Source organism: Hetaerina americana, unplaced genomic scaffold (assembly GCF_022747635.1).
Source record: "Hetaerina americana unplaced genomic scaffold, ioHetAmer1.1.p SCAF_1, whole genome shotgun sequence".
Lineage (NCBI taxonomy): Eukaryota > Metazoa > Arthropoda > Insecta > Odonata > Calopterygidae > Hetaerina > Hetaerina americana.
The window spans coordinates 67,853,372-67,873,107 of record NW_027286069.1 but is presented as its reverse complement, the minus strand read 5'-3'; the positions used below and the strand labels follow the sequence as shown (position 1 = coordinate 67,873,107).

Below are 19,736 nucleotides of genomic sequence, written 5' to 3'. Positions count from 1 at the left end.
ATAGAGTGGACTGGGTAGAATTAATGACTTGCAGTAAATGGGAGTAGATTTGAGGGATAGGAAACTTAACTATAAAACTATTAAATATGGTGTTCCACAAGGTTCTGTATTAGGTCCTTTACTTTTCTTAGTGTATATGAATGACATTGAAAAAGCCATAATCTCTCCAGAGAATAATAACATGGTGCTCTGTGCAGATGACAAAGTCCAATAGCAGGTCATACTAAATCATCTCAATTAGAAATAGATATGTATGCTATGATGAATTCAATCGCTTAATGGCTGCATGTAAATAACTTACAACTAAATGCAAGAAAAAAAGTTTACTCAGTATTTAGTAATACAGACCTTCAGTCAAATATTTCAGTAGAAATAGGAAACCAATTGATATCCAAGTTTGAACATAGCGAAATAGAGAAGTTAAGCTGGATGTTTCAAATGGAAAAATGTAGTAAAAAATTATGTTCAGCCCTATTCCTTTTAAAAAATCTTGCCAACTATTGTAATACAGGAATATTCATCCCAGTATACCATGGTATATTTGAGTCCATAGCTCGATATGGCATTGTCTGCTGGGGGAGTTCAGCTCATGGAAACATCAATAGAATACTCACCCTTCAAAAACAGGCATTAAGGGTTATATTTAAACTAAATCCTGCTGGGAGTACTTCAAACAACACAAAATCATGACCATTCCCTGTATCTATATGTATAATGTGATTTTGTATGCCTGCACCAAAACCCCTTCACTGGTCAGAAATAGGGATGTTCACAAGTACGACACCAGGGGTAAGGATAATTTCCATAATGGCCATTGCAGAGTAGCAGCACTACAAAAAACTCCAGAAGTTTCAGGAAGACTGGTGTTTAATCGACTTCCTGAAGAGTTACAATGAAAACTCCCCCAAGAAAATAAATTTTTAAAAAAGTTGAAAAGTTTCTGTTGTGATCTTCTTGCAGCGTGGTGACGAAACAGGATTTAGGATCTTTAGCAATTATTGAGACGACATGTTCAACTTAACGTGGGGCCGGAAGTGACGTTTAAAAAAAACGACTTCCTACTTTTATTCTACAAAAACAAAAGCAAACACATACAAACATCGCTCAAGCCAGCCCAAAAGAGACAATGTTACCAACCTTGTACAAAACAACAGCAACTTGATTACACATATACAACACCCTCACTTAATCTAGTTGCCCCAGACATTCACATCCTTCATGCAGTTAAAATGCTTTTTCTTAGATAAACTTTTAGTTAGCATATCTGCAGGCATCTCATGTGTTGACTTAAATTTCACAAACACTTTACCATCTGTCACAGCTGTTTTTACAAAATGGAACCTTACATCTATATGCTTAGATCTTTCCTTTACATCAACACAATTGGCATTCTTAACTGCTGACTGATTGTCATTATACATGCACACAGATTCTGTGCCAAATATTTTTCTGCAATCCTGTTTCAAAATTTCCCTCAGGATTCGACACAATATAATAGCTTTCTTGGTACAAGCAGTTAGGCTGACATACTCTGCTTCCGTTGTGGATAAAGCCACACAGGATTGTTTTTTACTTTCCCATGCTACAGCCCCTTTAGCAAATTTAAAAACATACCCTGTACGAGATAGTCTATCAATCTTATCACTGGCAAAATCTGCATCAGCATAGCCCTCAAGGAACCCACCAGATTTTGAGTAGGCAAGGCGATACGTTGATGTGCCCTTTAAATATCTCAAAACCCTTTTTGCCAACTTCCAATGTTCCATATTAAAGCTATTATTAAACTTACTTAATTTTGAAACAGCAAAAGCAATGTCAGGCCTAGTACAGGTCATTGCGTACATTAAACAACCAATTAATCCTTGATAAGGTACATCAGGACATTTATCTGGATCTCCAGGAGCTACATCCAACCCAACTTCCATGGGTGTAGAGGCTGCACAAGCATCAGACATGTTAAACTTAACCAGCATGCTTTTGATGTACTCTTCCTGATCCAGTTCAATTCCCTCACTGGTTCTAGTTAACCTCATCCCTAGAATACTTTTGGCGTCTCCAAGATTTTTCAGCTCAAAATGTTTTTTTAATGATGAAACTAACTTGTTCACAGTGTCACCATTCTTACAAAACACCAAAAAATCATCCACATATACAGCTATTACACAAATATCAAGTCCAATACCCTTAACATAAATACATGATTCTGTTGTCAAATTCTTGAAACCAAGACCTTTAAAAATACTCCGACATTTGTCATACCATGCCTTGGATGCTTGTTTTAAACCATATATTGCCTTATGCAGCAAATACACCTTACTCTCCGCCCCTTCAATTACAAAACCTTCAGGCTGCTCAATGTAAATTGACTCTTTAAGATCACCATTCAAGAAGGCTGCAGTCACATCTAGATGAGTGATATTTAAATCTAGCTCCACAGACAATGCAATCAACAATCTCAAGGCAGAATAACTTACTACAGGAGAGAATGTTTCATGGTAATCAATACCATACTCCTGGGAATAACCCTTTGCTACCAGCCTTGCCTTGAAACGCTCTATTTCCCCAGCTGCATTCACCTTTCGCTTGAAAACCCATTTACATTTTACAACTTTTTTGTTTTCAGGCAAATCAGCTAAAGAAAGGACGCCCTTCCTTGCTAAAGCTTCCCATTCTTCCTGCATGGCCTTCCTCCATTCATCCCCATTTGAAGACAAAGCTTCTTGAACAGTCTGAGGATCACAGTACAAAGACATTGGTTGATTACAGGCTGAATTAATTGATGCCAAAAATAAAACATGATCTGGAAATTCCTTTGGTATTCTATTCCTAACAGGATACCTACTTTCTCCCGGATCAATACTCTCCTCCCTCTGGCTATCATCACCTGAGCTTGAATTTTGCCCACAATAGACACGACCACTTCCTTCAGTCTCAATGTTTGAGGTATCATTATTACCCTCACTACTTGTGCTAGTGTTTTCATTAGTTTCAGCCTGATCATTTATGCTGACCTCTGTCTAGGGCTGGGAGGTGAAACACACGCCCCCCCCTAAAAGTTCAGGCAGAATAATTGTATTCCTCAATGTTTTCCCAGTTAAATGCTCTTCCCTGAAACTGTCCTCAAAAAACACTACATCCCTCGCTTTTGTTACTCGTCCAATGTTTTCAGGATTCGCCAGGAGATAACCTTTGGATTCCTCACAATATCCGACAAAGTAATACCGTTTGGATGTGGCATCTAGCTTTTTTCTCATGGCCTTGGCCACATGAGCATAGGCAATACAACCAAACACCCTCAAATGACTAAGGTCAACCTTATGACCTGTCCATCTCTCCTCAGGTAATTCATTCCCAATTCCCTTAGCTGGTACTCTATTCTTTAAATACACAGCTGTTTTACATGCTTCAACCCAATAGCTCTTAGGTAACTTGCACTCGGATAACATGCATCTAGCCCTCTCTATAATGACGCGATTTGCCCTTTCAGCTAGCCCATTCTGCTCAGGATTATATGGTATCGTTGTCTCATGTTTTATTCCCTTTGCTCTAAGCTCTTCTTGCAGAGCCCGCCCCATGTACTCACTACCATTATCCGTCCGCAAACACTTAATCCTGTTCCCCGTTTCATTTTCTACCCTAGCCTTAAAGGTTACGAAACATTCTAGGATAACATGTGTTTCCTTGCCTTTAATGAAGAAGGCAAAAATTTTTCTAGTGCAATCATCAATAAATGTGAGCATGTACAGTTCTCCCCTATTGCCAGGAGGGTCCATTGGACCACACAGGTCTGAGTGCACCAAACTCAGCTTTTCACTCACCCTTTCCGTTCTCGGTCCCACAGTGAAAGGTTTTTTAACAAGCTTTCCTTCTACACATGCCACACACGGTTGAAGAGGCTTATTACATGGATAATCCAGACCACTGGCACGCCCCCTTAATGTCTGCATATTTTTATGCCCCAAGTGCGCTAACCTTCTGTGCCATAATAGCTGAGAATGATTCCCTTCAGTAGTTGCAGCTAATCCCACAGCACCCTCCCTGACAACATTGTCACCTGAGGTACACTGTTTTAAATCTAGACTGTACAACCCATTCTCCTCTGTTCCCGAGGCTTGAATGACTCCCTTTACATGTAAAGTTTCAGCATCAAATAGTTTGCACCCAGATGAATCAAATAAAACAGCAGTACCCTTTTGCACTAACCTATTTACAGACAACAAATTAGTTGAAAGATCTGGCACATAATTAACATTTGATATGGTGGCAGTACTTCCCTGAATCAAATCCATTGATGCACTACCAATACCTGACACTTTGATTTTGTCATGGTTAGCAACTGTTACTTCGTCACTTGCATCTGGTCGAAAATCTGAAAAGTACTCCGTAGTTCTTGCCATATGGGAATTCGCCCCAGAATCAATGTACCATTTATGACTCCCCACTTCACAACGAAGGGCTGTCAACCAGGCAACTGGATTCCCTTTCTTGGCACCCCCACTTGATTTGCTGTTCCCGCACGACACCTTTGCCCCTTCCTCGGGACAATCGCTCTTGATGTGCCCGATCACTCCGCACTTAAAGCACCTGGCCTTTCTCGGATCGAAGGTGGACTTCTTGTTCTGCTTACCTCTGGCCCCGGACGTACTCGAACTCTGCTCCGAGGACGATGAGCACTCTCCCTGATGCCTCTGGTTCCGCTTGGCATAGAATACAACCTGCTGCTCCTTGGAATCTGTGGCCCGTTTGTACCCTTCCTGCAGTAGCCTCTGCTTCACTAGGTCAGACTTGATGACCCCTGTGACTGTATTCTCTAGAGCCATTCGAAACGGTCTGTACTCAACCGTCAGGCCCCGCAGCATCAAAACCGCGAGCAGCTCGTCGTCAATCTTCTTGCCAATGCTTTTTAGTTTCGCATCGACTGTTGTGAAACGTTGAACATAGTCCTCCATATTTGTGCACGTTCCCAAATTGATGTCGAACAGCTGGTCTATAAGGGCGACATGCCTGTTCACACCCTTATCTTCATAGGTGTGCTGCAGCTTGTCCCACATACCTTTGGCCGTCTTGCACTCCATGACTTCCATTTTCGGTCCTTGTTCTAGTAGCAAATATATTTTCGCCCTTGCTCGCTGTGACTGCTTTCGTTCATGAGCTGACGCGTCCATTGCTACTTCACTCTCCACGTAGTCCCAAAGGTCTTCGTGAAGCAAGTACATTTCCACGTCCATTTTCCACTGCTCGTAATTCACCGATCCTCGCAATTTATCAATTTGAGGCAATGAACCTCCGTACGTGATGTTGTTGATGACATTTGATTCCATTGTACTTGTCATCCAAACACGAGGCAACAATTTACGAGTACAGCTCGGTTGACTACAAGGCCGGAATCAGTTTAATTGAACCTAATTATCTCATGCAAACTGATCTCACACTCCTATTTCCACATTCTGGGCCCATAACCTGTTGTGATCTTCTTGCAGCGTGGTGACGAAACAGGATTTAGGATCTTTAGCAATTATTGAGACGACATGTTCAACTTAACGTGGGGCCGGAAGTGACGTTTAAAAAAAAACGACTTCCTACTTTTATTCTACAAAAACAAAAGCAAACACATACAAACATCGCTCAAGCCAGCCCAAAAGAGACAATGTTACCAACCTTGTACAAAACAACAGCAACTTGATTACACATATACAACAGTTTCTTTTTAAATAAAGTTTTTTATAGCGTCCAAGAGTACATGGAAAGGGCCAATGCAGGGGATTCTGAGTTGTAAATCTTTAATACTCATATATTTCATGTACATTATTATTCCAAAGAATTTATGTAAATATTAATGCACCTATAAATATAATTGAATCTTAACAAAGCCCATACTATTATTTATTGTTCTATGGCGAATAAATCTATCTATCTATCTGCAGCCTACATATGACTAAGACTGCTCAGCTCAGGAGTTAGGATGGGCAGTAATAGGAAGAGGTAAGACAGGTTTCCTTTACCACATTTGCTTTTCAAAGTGTATGTAGGGGAAAGGATTGAAGACACATGGAAAGAGTTGGTGATATGATTTAAGTAAGTGGGGAATTCATAAAATCAGTTAGATTTTAAGATGATCAAGCTTTAGTTTGCCAGTATACCCAAGGGTTACAACCATTGCTGAGCACATTGGGAAGTCCATGCGATAGGTATGGGATGAGAATCAATGTAAGCAAAACAAAAGTTAAGTGGTTTTTGAGGAAGAAGAAAGTTAAATATTAAAGTAGGAATTCATAAACTGGAGCAGCCCATCTTGGAAGTGTTTAGGGCCAAAATGGTCAAATTAGTAGGATATATGAAGAATTGCATTAGGCAAAGAAGCTTCCACAAGAAGGAAGGAATTGATGAAAGAGACTTTGAATGAGAATGCTAAGAAATAGCTCATCAAAACTTTGATATTGAGTGTAGTTTTGTATAGCATGGAAACATGGTCATTGAAGTAAGATAATTAGCATAGATGGGATGCTTTTGAAATCTTGGGGTGAAGAAGGATGAAAAAGGAGGAAGTGCTATGCTCGATGAAAGAAGAGAGGTTATTCTTTGAAGAAATCCAAAGGAGACAGAAAAGATGGGTACAGAGCATTTTGATATGTGATGTTGAAGACTAAGATAGAGGCGGGAATTTTAGGCTAATATGGGAGGGGCAAGAAAGGGTAGGTTATAGAAAGAAGGGAAGAAGGCTAAATATGCAGCATTGAAGCGTTTATGGTACTGTCGGGTGTCAGTTTGTTTTGTAGTGTCATTCACATTAATATCAGTGGTAAGAGGAACAGAGAAAGGTCATTGATATACAATAGAGACAAAATAGGGCCAAGGACTAAATCTAAAGGGATGCTGTGAATCATAAATTGGAGGGGGAGGGTGGGGAGAAATTTTACCATTATTAGAAATAATAGAAACAAGTTCACTCCTATTTATGAGATAATATACTCACCAAGAAAGTGTCATGCCTCTTATTCCATGGGTATAGAGCTTCTTCGGCAGAATCTTATGGTGGTTATTGACAAATGCTTTGGAGAAATCATAGAGAAATCCAGAAATTTCAATTTTATTGTCCAGGGCAAACAGACAATGATAATATTTAGATAAGTTTGCTATTGTTATTTTTTCTGACAAATTCAAATAATTCTTGCAGGAGGTTTCTGGAGGCTATTATTTATAACCTTTGCATTGGGTACTTCATTCTTCTCATATCCTTCTTGATTGAATGCATAGTGAATCCTGCAAAACCTCCATCCCCTTTGGTACATCAGTGAAGTACTTAAAAGAAAAGTACAAATATTGTTTTGCTGGTTTACGCTTTTGGGAGCAACGGCTGAAATGACTTGTTTTTTTTTACTTAAGCCACCATCAACATGAATAGCACAATGTGCATACAATATATGACCATGGATTACTCTCTTGAAAAGTGGTAATGCTCCAGTATGTACCTATATGCATACATGAGAGCATTAACAACAAGGTATTATATTATGCCACAGCTCAAGTTTGATTCAAAATCTCATTTCTTTTATTTTCAAAGGCTTTTTCATATTTCCATACATTTATAATTGAAACAGATAATAGAGATTGCATTTATTCCAATTATATGGACTTGATTTCCTCCATCCTCATTTCCCAAGAACATCAATTGGGATGATTTTTCAGCTAGTTAGTAGCTGTAATAGTAGCTGTTTGGGAGCCAACTGACAGCAATGGTCATATACACCATTAGGGATGGAAAGGAAAGAGTTGAGAAAAACCCGGTGTCGGAATTAGCCTAATCTTAACGATAGGTGCCAAGGGGTCCACAGTTTAACATCCCATCTGACAGACAGCATACTCACTCAAAAGGCTCTCCACAAAGCACCTCAAGTAGGGATCGGGATACCAATGAAAAATATCTGCAGCCTCCAGGTTGAACCCAGGTCCTCTGGATGAGAATCCAGTACATTAGCCACTGCACCATCACGACCCTTGATGTTTCTTCTCCTTACAGTTCTAATGAGGTACAGGCTACATTCTTGCTGACAATGCTGAGCTAGTATCTTCAAAATTCCACTCTTACAACCCCAACACATACATAGCTCATTGGTACCACAAAAAATGGTAAATGAAAGAAACAGGTGTGCTTTTACAGTAATAATTCACACATCCAATTCAATTTTGTCAATTTCCCAATCATACACATATGTAATAGAAATATGATTGACTAAACAATAATTATAGAGATTAACTGAAGGAGTCCTTGACAGAATTCAGATTATTTGGCAATAGCATAATAATACACATAAATATGTGAATGATATGCATCATAAAAAATACTAAAAATGGGACAGTATGAGTCAATAAATCAGATAAATTAATATATTTGGAATAATCATTTATTGTATACAGAAACTTGATCTGCAACACTAACAAGTGATAAAAGCGCTGAACAAGTGTAAATTGACTTCTAGTCAATTCATTCTAAATGAACATAAATATCAAGTCTCATCAATAAATTAAATGTTACTGGTTTACTTGCAAAAGGATAATAACCGACATACACTTGTATTATTCAATTTCAGTACTGCTATCAGAAGGAATCTAACAGATTTGCAAAATAAATAATAGAAAAAAATATCATATACAGTCGTCATATATACTTTATAACTTCAAACAAATACTTGATGTTGGCCACTTACCAAAAATATAACAACTACACAATGATGCACCACAAGTAGTTCATTGCATCAGAGCATTCAATAGTTCAATATCTTTCACAGTGTCGTGAGTTTTTATATATAGTCAATACAAAAGATACTGTGGTATCAAGAAACTGCTGTGAAGTCTACAATCAACAAGAACACACTTTGCCTTGTTTTGAATTTGTTCCGTGAAGAAATCTACACTCATCACATAATAACTGAATAATGCAAATTATAAACTATTATAGTTTATGACCTACATGACCAAGTCTACATGATGAGTAAAAATTACATACACTGGATAGTAACCAGCAACCACAGTAATGTACTATGCATTCAATGATAAATATATAATCAATCCAAAGATGGGGTTTTTTAAATGTTTCCTTAAATGACAGTTTCATATAACAAGACATTGATGATTGAAAAACGGATTATTTGGCACACTGCAATAAAGTTAATGTGTTGATAAGTAACAGTACATAGGTACTGTAATCAAAATGAACAAAATGGTCAAGTAAAATGAAAAAATATACCTAGGAAACTAAAACATGGAAACCTTGGATTATCAAGATCCACTTAATAAACCACTTGTTATACACTAAGGTATGCTATATGCAATTTCAATTCCTAAAGATGAGAAAATTACATAAAAATAACTGAGAAAAGAATGAATTTTTCATGACCATAACAAATCTATGTATTATCATATAATCCATTGAAATTCTTGTACATGCAACAACTATGCCCTAATAAAAAATTGATACCATGCAATAAATATCACAGAAAACCACTTCACATTTAAAAGTATCATTACATTAAATACAAGAAGCAAGCCTTAATTTTATAAAATGAGTCACAACATTGGATTAACCCTGGTCAACATGAAATTTTGTTGGTAAAACACTTGTTTAAAACAACAAATGTTTAGAACTGTTTTAATATTCATCTTAAACAGTTACTACTACTATTAACTTCTTCTATACTGGTAAATACATGGCTTTCAGTTTAATTTAGATGCATACACAGTCTTAGCGACAGCATTCACAGCTCGTAAGAGTTATTTAACTGCTTTGTGGAACAGACTCTTCTGGGTTTGAACCACCCGAATTTTCACTGTCTTTATTTGGTTTGTGCTCCTCCACAGGATCTGAAGGTTGTTGGTCACTGATATCTTTCTTTACTTTCTTCTTCTTCATTTCCACATGTCCAAAGCAATTCTCACAGTCATCATCACTTTCGGAAGAGCTCTCACCAAACTGATGTGGTTTGTGGTATATACAACAACCTGTAAGAGTTAAATTCAAGTATTAGGGCTAATATAAGCATTAAATAAAATGAAAATAATAAATATTCAATATGGCTTACAAATAAATTGCTATAGAAGGAAATATAACAGAGTTCTAAGAGTTGTAAAGCCTGGGACATAGGTATATAATATAATTGACTACACTCACAACAAAATTGAATGTTAACCACTACAAATTAGCCATCCAACTGTTCTTTGGTCCACTTGAACGCATGAATGCCATCAGGCACCAATTTCAGCTTTAAAACGTTTAACTAAATCTTTAGAACATATCCCAACAGAGGAAGATAAAAAGAATTTATCATTTTCCATTCTGCAAACAAAATCTCGATAAAAGTATCACTCCTTTTGGTGTACGAGTATACATGACTTAAGAATGGCATTACTGTCTTTGAAAATACAAAACCACTTAGTCTTCATACAATGTTAACACATGCATTAATTTAAACATTTTTTCAATAAAATGTATTTGTAGTGAATGAATATTTACATTAATGAATTAATGAGGCTGATTTTGAAGTCGTGGCCAAGAAAAGACTTATTGCATAGTCCACACTAAGCCAAAGCAAATAAAACCCTGAGACAATGGACCATAACACATCCACTTTTATTGGATACAACCTAGAAGCACTTTAAAGATTTAGATAAATGCCATAAAATATATTGTAGAATTGAATGTTTTATCAGATAGGTTCTAACCCCAACAATTAAGAAATAATTTGATAATGTATGGGCCTTGATAATAAAAGTATGGTGAAATACAATGAATTTAAAATAACTTTAATGTTCTTTGAATTATATACTGATTACTACTAAGGTAGCTGGAACAGCAACGCAGCCAAACATATCATCCATCACACCACGGAAGGTGTGTCCTCACTTTTACAGAGAATAGAAATCAGAAGTAACTACGAGGGAGTACAGAGAATGAAAGAAAGAAAAGAATTAAATGAATATTAATGAAGTGGCAAGTCAAATGATTACCTGCCCATAAGATAGACAGTAAATTAAACATTTCATCACCTTTAATTCCATATGTACAATAAAAAGAATTTGATGATTTTAGACAGTACCAAAATAGACATTTTTGCTAAACACTTGGCCATCTTCTGTATATTAAATCCTACTAATAAATTTAAAATATAGTATGATACAATGATCAAAATGCTGCTCAGAATATGAAATTACTTTTCTATCTATGGAAAAATGAGGTTACATCTATGTACATCTTTTTACAGTTATACGAGGGTCATCCGGAAAGTAGTACCCGTTCGTGCCGCATGAAGTGCTGACGACGCGAGTAGCCGCTGGACGAGGTCAGATAGCTTCAGTGGCTTGTCTGCCTTCTCTGAGCCAAGTTGCGTGACGCTAGCATTGCCTGTGTTGTTTCTGTGATTGTTTACAATGTTTAAAAAAATTGAGAACGCCGCCAGTTGTGAAGTGAGGGCAGTGATTAAATTCCTCTATGCAAGAAACGTTCGCCCATGTGATATTCATCGCCAATTAAAGGAGGTGTATGGAGACAATGTAATGGACGAGTCGTCTGTTCGGCGGTGGTGTCGCAACTTCAACATGGGGAGGGGGAACACACACGACGATGAGCGTTCGGGGAGACCGTCTGTCATTACAGACCAACTGGTGAGCTCAGTTGACGAATTCGTGAGGAACGATCGGCGCGTCACAATTGATGACATCTGTGAGCATTTTCCCAATGTTTCTCGAACAATTGTTCATGAAATTGTTAAACACCATCTGCATTATGCAAAAATTTGTGCAAGATGGGTCCCTCGCGTATCTCAATGAGCTGGCGGCGAAGGACTATGCAGCAGGAATACAGAAACTTGTCACACGTTATGACAAATGCCTTAATTTGCTTGGAGATTATGTTGAGAAGTAGTTTAAAGTATCCTCTTTCAAATAAAATTTTTTATGTTTGTTAATATTTACTTTTGTGTCTTTATTTCACGAACGGGTACTACTTTCCGGATGACCCTCGTAAAAATTATATTTCCCAAAACGTCCAGACCGAAAAGAAACTATACGACAAATTATGAAAAAGAAAACTTGATCTCAAAGTAATCCAATCAGGTAATTTATCATTTTCAACATATTTTAAGTTAATAAATTCTTTTAGTTACAACAGATTTTTATCCCAAAGATAATTTGCATTTTCAGCAGACTCTTATCATTAGTAGTTATTAGGGGAAGTGACCAACATCAAATGTCATTTGCCTCCGAGGGGATAGGTGGGTAATTTGGTAAGAGGTAGGATAATCAGGGGATGGAAGGTGGAGAGAAACCTGGCATTGACATTAGCCTACTCTTACGAAAGGTGTAAAGGAGTCCACAATTTAACACCTTATCTGATGGACAGCATAATCACTTAAAGTGCTCTCCATATTGCACCCCAAGTAAGGATTAGGATAACACTGAAAAAACCAGTAACCACCAGAATTTAAATCTGGGCCCTTGAGGTGGAAAGCCAGAGCAGTCTCCTAAGATATAATAGTGGACAACAAGGTAATTAATGACTAATTACTACTGACTTACATTTGGACTTCTTCTTATTCATATGTTCATTGTCCACTGTCCCGGATTTCCATTGAACTTTTTTCTTTGATTCAGGTTTCCGAAGTTTTAGCCTCAATATTAATCGTTCATTAGTCTGTAAGTAATATCATTATAAAATATACACTATTATTTGAGGAGATGGAAAATTTTTCCATCATAAATACCTTCAGTACATGAAATCTCAAACAAAATACAATCAAAATATGGAAAAAATAGTTACTAAAAAAAATCATTTCCTGTAACTCACACAAACTATTAGTGTATGTAGAACTTATATGGTCCTAGGTTTAGAGAGACCACTAAATACCAATACATACAATGTTTAGGAAGCACCACATGACCACTTGATGCATATGAGCCAGAAAGGCTTTTAACACAAAATGTTGCTGAGCTTTAGATGGCAATCAACAACCAACAAAATCTTCAGTACATATTTCAATGAATTAGTTACCTTCCAAGGTTATCACAGTCCATATCACGTAAAGAACATATACTTAATATGATAAGTTGTCAATATAAAATGAATGTACCTACGGTCTTGAAGCAATGAAAATGGGATAGTGGAGGCCGTAAACTTGATTGGCACAAGGTTGAAAAGGAGGTGGGGGAAAAAATCAAGTAACGGGTGGGACAGGGAACACACACTAGGTCACTTGGGTGTGTTTAAGAAACAGTGACCCCCGTATAGCTGAATCACACACTAAAAAGTCAAAATAAATAATAAAAATTGGAACAACCTTACAGCCTCTCAATCACTAGGGTGTGTTAAGGAATAACAGCACCCCCGTAAATCGCATTCACACACACACTCAGGCTTTGCAAGGATTTCTCCTATGACAGTAACCCGCCAGTCACTCAGATGCAAGCCAAATTATAAAACAAATGTAGCGAAACAACGGATTTACGTAAACAAGCAATTACCACTACGTACTCAATAACAAAAATTAGAGAAGTAGGAATCGGGGATATTGAAGTGCCTAGTGAAAACCTGACCCCAAGTGTTTCGCCTGCCAAGTAGGCATCTTCAGGGAAGAATGAATCCTTGTGCCGATCAAGTTTAAAGTCTTGGCTATCCCATTTTCATTATTAGTTATATTTAGACTATAAGTTCTAATGATGGATGATATTCATCAGGAAATCATAAGTTTTACACCCATGTAAATCTCTCCTCTTTTGCATAGATACACTTTTTTAAAAAACATATTTTTTTTAAATCCTCCCCCTGAGGCACCGCCTTTTCGAAGGCTCTTCAGTGCAGGGCAGGGAGGATTGTGTGCAGTAAGGATGTCAAGAACTATGCCGGCGGTAGCATAGTTACTGGTAGGGCCTCCCTTGCCGGACAAGTCTTGACTGAATAGCCAGAATAAGTGTGCCTCATATGATAGGGTATAGAGGGCTCTTCATGTGTAGAAGGAAAATTAAGAGGAAAATTCCATTACATCAGCCTTATATCAGCTCTTTCCCCTACTGAAGATAAAACAGAGGAAGAAAAGCAAGAATTTTATGATGAACTGGAAAGAGAATGCCAAAAAATACCAAAATATCAAACAATTATCATTCTTGGAGATTTTAATGCAAAAATCGGTAAGCAAGACCTCTTGCATTCTGTAGCAGGAAAGTACTCACTGCATGATGTGATAAGTGAAAATGGAAGGCTTCTCTGCCAGGTTGCTCTGCCACTTAATATGATCATAAAGAGCACATGCTTTGAACAAAAATATTCACAAAGGTACCTGGAAAATGCCTGGGACAGGAATTGTGAATCAAATAGATCATGGGCTGGTATACAGGAGACATTCATCTTCTATATTAGGCATAAGGTCTGCACGAGGACCAAATTGTGACACTGATCACTATCTAGTAAAAGTAAATTTTAAAGAACGACTGACTCTCTTGGATGAGCTCAATAGGCCAATAGGGGTTAAATGGAATAGTAAAATTTTAAGAGATCCTGTACAAGCTTTTAGGTACAAAGATGAAATAAGTAGAAAGCTAACAAGGAATGGGGAAGAACAGACAAAGCAATATTCTGTGGAATACCAATGGACAAGAATTAAACGATCTGCTCTATCAACTGCAAAGGCCAAAATAGTAAAGCGAAAGTAAAAAGCAATGCCGATTGGTTTGACAATGAGTGTAAACTTGCAATAAAGGAAAAGAATAAGAATATATACAATATGTTATGAAGGCAGACTAGATTAACAAGAGAGAAGTATAGGCAGAGCAGGAAAGAAGCTGATAAATTACTGAAAAGAAAGAAAAAGGAGTACTTAAAAAATCAGATGAAGGCTGTAGAAGAGCTCAATAATGCTAAAGAGAGCAAAAAGTTCTACCAAGCAGTAAAATACATGACTAAAGGTTATCCACCAAAAGTGCACTCCTGTAGTAATAAAAATGGTCACGTCATTGGGGAGGAAAATGAGATACTAGAGAGATGGGCTGAATATTTTAATGACCTGTACAATAAGGTATTCACTCCAGGGGTAGAAGAGCATAAACAAATTCACACAGAAGACAAGGAAGTGCTTATTCCAACAACAGAAGAGGTAATTGAAAGTATTGGAAAACAACGAAATGACACACCACCAGGAGTAGTAGGAATAACAGCTGAATTGATTAAAAATGGAGGTCAAGATTTAAATAGAGCATTACATCAGCTTATTTGCAGTATTTGGAAGTTGGAAGAGTTCCCAGAAGACTGAAGACATGATTGATTTGTCCAATATATAAAAAGTGACAAATATGATTGCAAAAACTATAGGGGCATTACATTACTGAATGTAGCATATAAAATTTTCACCAGTATTCTGCTAAAATGCATAAGCACCTATGCTGAAGACATACTGGAAGAATATCAGTGGCTTTAGAGTTGGTAGAAGTAGTATTGACCAGATATTCTCGGTAAGACAAACAATGGAGAAATACAACGAATATAATGTTGACAAGTACATACTCTTCATTGACTTCAAACAAGCTTTCAACAGCGTGAACGGGAAAGAGATGCTACACGGGTTGAGAGGTTATGTTATTCCAGACAAACTGATTGGACTGGTTCAATTGACATTGCATGAATCACAATGTAAAGCCTTTATTGGGGATAGAGCAAGTAGAGCATTTAATATGACCTCAGGGGTAAGACAAGGATATGCTCTCTCAGCCACATTATTCAACCTGGCCCTACATAATGCAATAAAAGAATTGAATCTAAGAGGAACCATTGTGCATAAATCCCAGCAAGGATTCGCCTATGCAGACAATATAGCACGAATTGTGAATGACCTAAAAGAAATGTTTAACATTTTAGAACACACTGGTAAAGAAGTGGGGCTGAAGGTTATTGAAGAGAAGACCAAATACTTGAAAATGTCAGCTTCTCAGAACAAGCAGGACCAGCAAAACATAAAAATTGGAAATTATGAGTTTGAGGGTGCCAAGGAGTCAGACTTAACAATGAAAATAAGATATATATGGAGATCAACCAAATGGTAATGGAAGGTAACAAGGTATATTTTGCAAATGTAAAACTCCTCAAAACAAGGTTACTATCAAGGAATACAAAACTGAAGGCCTATAAAATGCATATTAGACCTGTTGTAAGCTGAGACATGGACATTAATAAGTCAGGATGAAGAAACCCTTAGAAAATTTGAAAGGAAAATCATAAGGAGAATCTATGTCCCAATTAGACAAGGAAAGACATGGAGAATTAGAATGAAAATGGAGATAAATGAGTTACTGGAAGGGAAGGACATAGTTAGATTTGCCAAGTCACTGCGGCTGGCATGGTTGGGCCATGTAGAAAGGATGGAAAATGACAGAATGCCCAAACTGATAATTAATAGCAAGATGGAAGGGGTCAGAAGAAGAGGTAGACCAAGGAAGAGATGGTTACAGGATGTAGAGGATGATTTGAAGGCATTGGGAGTTACAAGATAGATGGAAAAGCAAGAACAAGAAGTGAATGGAGGCATGTCATAGAGGAAGCAAAGGCCCACACCTTGCTGTAGAGCTGCAGATGATGATGATGATATTTTTAATACCAGGGATCAATAATCGTACCCAAACTGAATTTTAGCCAGCCGCCTTTTAAGCTTGGGAGAAATCATGGAAGTCACAATAGAAGGGATTTTTTATACAATGAAACTTGTCACCTTATGAATTAGGTAACCAAAGGTCACATGCTCACAAAATAATATATAAAATTAATAATTGGCCATAACTGAGGCATGGGGGGATTTAAGAAGACAATAATGATACTGATTGCAATGATCAGTAACATTATGAAAAATGTAGTTATAAAACTATTATAAACTAAAATACTACCAATAGGCTTAAAAATGTATTTAAGCAGTTTTCTATGAAAATATTTGCTAAGAAAAAATAAAAATCAAGAGTTCAAATCAATTTATTTCTTAAAGGCAATAAGTACACCTAAACATTCCATTCACATATTGTGACTCTGTTGTGGATTTCAAGTGTCATATACTAACTTAATACCTTGAAGCAGAAATTATATTTCTTAATTGACCCAGTTTCATAAAATTAGAAGTTTGTTTTTAGTCACTACCTAACAAGAACTATGAATCAATTATCATAATTCATTTTCAACCTCATTATATCTTGCGTTTCATTTATATTTAATTCACAGCTTTAATTTTGAATAGGGTATCCACTCTTTCTTGGGAGTAATTTAGGACTCTCTGCAAAATCTCAACTGTATGCTCTCCAAGTAGTGGAGGGGTACAATGCACTTCATTGCTTATATTGGTGTATCGTACTGGGGGAGCAACAATGTTAACAGTACCAACTTTAGGATGATTCACACTTTTTACTAAATCCAAATGCTTCACTTGCGGGTTTTCAAATACTTGTGGGATAGTATTAACTGGACCATATGGGAAAGGTGCTCCATCCAAGATCGCACACCATTCCTTCACTGTCTTCTCCTTAAACTTTGCGCGTATCGCAGCCATCAAGGTCTCCCTGTTTTCAACTCTTAGAACATTAGTTTTGTATTTCGGATCGTCTATTAAATAAGTTAATCCTATCAAACTGCATAAAGCAGAAAATTGAGCATTACTTCCTGCTCCGATGGTAATCCTTCCGGCGCACTTCGCCTCTAATGCTTCATATGGTACAATCCAGTCATGTGATGAACCTCGACGCTTTGCTTCCTCACCCGCATTTAGCCAAGCAGAGGCTGCTGTTGCCAAACAAGCTACTTGGGTAGACAGTAAGTTGACATCAATTCGTTCCCCTAGTCCAGTCTTTTCTCTGTGGTAAAGAGCCGCTAAAATCGCACCGTGGGCATATAAACCAGCTGAAATATCTGTCATAGGCACACCAATCTTGCACGGTTCTCCATTTTCCGGACCTGTGATGTGAAGAAGACCCCCAACTGACGCAGCGATGACATCGTAACCCGGCCTCGATGCATAAGGTCCATCTGGTCCATATCCAGTAAGTGATACATACACAAGAGATGGATTGGCTTCTCGGATTCTCTCATAGCCTAGGTCTAGGGCGTCTAATTTTCCTGGCACATAATTTTCCACTAGAACATCACTGACTGTCACTAAATCCAATAACACTTTTCGACCTTCGGCAGATTTAAAGTCGATGCAGATGCTCTTCTTGTTGCGGTTGATTGCCAGGAAGTACGAGGTTTCTCCACCAGTTACTGGGACACCCCATCTTCTTGTTTCGTCACCGATAATTGGCCGCTCAACTTTAATTACTTCTGCACCAAGATCGCCTAATGTCATTGTGCAAAAAGGTCCCATTACTATTCGACTTAAATCTAAAATACGAACTCCAGCAAGAGGTTTTCGTTGGTCTAAGTCTTTGTTTGGGGAAGTACACATACATTTCTGGGCAGAAATGTAACGTGTCTTCAATCGCAGGGCTATTTGATTACTACCCCGGTAAAACGGCAACAAAAACATTATAAAAACGGAAAAGTTGTTGGTGACGAAATACTGCGTTGTAGCACACCAACACAGAAGTCTTCAAAAATAAATTCTAATATTCAGAATTGTATTATACATTAAGCTATTATCTTTTCCGAAAGTAAGAGTACTTAAATCTTATCTCAAAATAATATCACTTTGATCTTGTCTTACAACACTTATCTCAGTTCCACTAATTCTTCTAACTGATGAGAACATCAAAAAGTGACTTGAAACACACCGTTCTAAAGCAAAGATTTAAGATGGGCTGGATCTGAGTGACCTTCAGTATGAGTAGGAGCTAATAGCTGTAAATAATATCATAAATTACCTCCGACTGGTCCTCGCTATTCACTAAAGTAGTAGTCGACTCAGGAATGTCTGCCCTCTCAGCCATTGCTACAAGACTCTATCATTCAGAATTGGATATCTTTAAACAGGAGCTGACGTTAACTGTATATTTTCATTGGCGATCATGCGTAATATAAATTTTAATTCCACAATAAAATACTTAAGCAAGCAAAAACACGCCAAACGCAAGCAACCTATAAAACAGTGAAGTAACGAAATGTAAAACGGGCTATTCGAATTGCATAATCTTGAGTACAGAGCGTTAGGAGTAGTTTACTCAGTAACTGAAACTAATTAACTGTGAAAAGAATGTAACTTATTCTCAAATTGGCCGAAGTTTATCAACGGCATTTAATGCAGCCATTATCTTAGTATACAGGAGACAAAAAAAATCCCGCCACTGTGTGACGTCATCTAAGGTATACTGATTTGTTGATAGCTGGGCGACCCTTCAATGTAATAATTTGAAATCAATTATCACAGAATGAGATCGAGAGATGCTGTAAAATAATCACCAGATTTTGATGTCTTATTATATCTTTTCAGCATGCAATTATTTTAAGTGTGAAGAAATCATGAAAATTACACCAAATAGCACTGATGTTTCATTGCCCATATAGTATGATTAGCCTCAGACGCGTCCCAATGGTTTCTTCAAGTGCTCTCAGGATTCTTCTCCAAATCGTTTCATAGGTGTACGATTGTTCAGAGGTAAAGAGATTTTTAGTATCATCCAGTGACCCATGTCTGACAGGTGTAATTATTTGTCAACATTTTCATATATTGAAGCTCATGCGTATATCATATTATCGTTAGATTGTTACCCTCAATAGGGCATCTGGCACCATT

The 19,736-nt window shown here is 37.4% G+C and overlaps 2 protein-coding genes across 2 annotated transcripts; both read right to left on the bottom strand.

Annotated features, from left to right (window-relative positions):
- Positions 1–8,388: 8,388 nt before the first annotated feature.
- On the bottom strand, positions 8,389–19,066 carry LOC139692799 (uncharacterized). Its single transcript, XM_071591094.1, has 3 exons — positions 18,868–19,066; positions 12,568–12,682; positions 8,389–9,996 (listed from the first exon to the last, which is right to left on the bottom strand). The coding sequence occupies exons 1-3, from the start codon at positions 18,931–18,933 to the stop codon at positions 9,773–9,775; spliced, it is 405 nt and encodes a 134-aa protein (XP_071447195.1). The 5' UTR covers positions 18,934–19,066; the 3' UTR covers positions 8,389–9,772.
- LOC139689471 (succinyl-CoA:glutarate CoA-transferase) lies at positions 16,976–18,353 on the bottom strand. The gene has a single exon (XM_071586614.1). The coding sequence runs from the start codon at positions 18,351–18,353 to the stop codon at positions 17,226–17,228; it is 1,128 nt and encodes a 375-aa protein (XP_071442715.1). The 3' UTR covers positions 16,976–17,225.
- Positions 19,067–19,736: the final 670 nt, after the last annotated feature.

Coding starts and splice junctions, on each gene's coding strand:
- LOC139689471 (XM_071586614.1), bottom strand. CDS start 18,353: ATGACATTAGGCGATCTTGGTGCAGAAGTAATTAAAGTTGAGCGGCCA.
- LOC139692799 (XM_071591094.1), bottom strand. CDS start 18,933: ATGGCTGAGAGGGCAGACATTCCTGAGTCGACTACTACTTTAGTGAAT. Junction 12,683..18,867: donor ATAGCGAGGACCAGTCGGAG/GTAATTTATGAT, acceptor TATTACTTACAG/ACTAATGAACGATTAATATT. Junction 9,997..12,567: donor GAATAAGAAGAAGTCCAAAT/GTAAGTCAGTAG, acceptor TAACTCTTACAG/GTTGTTGTATATACCACAAA.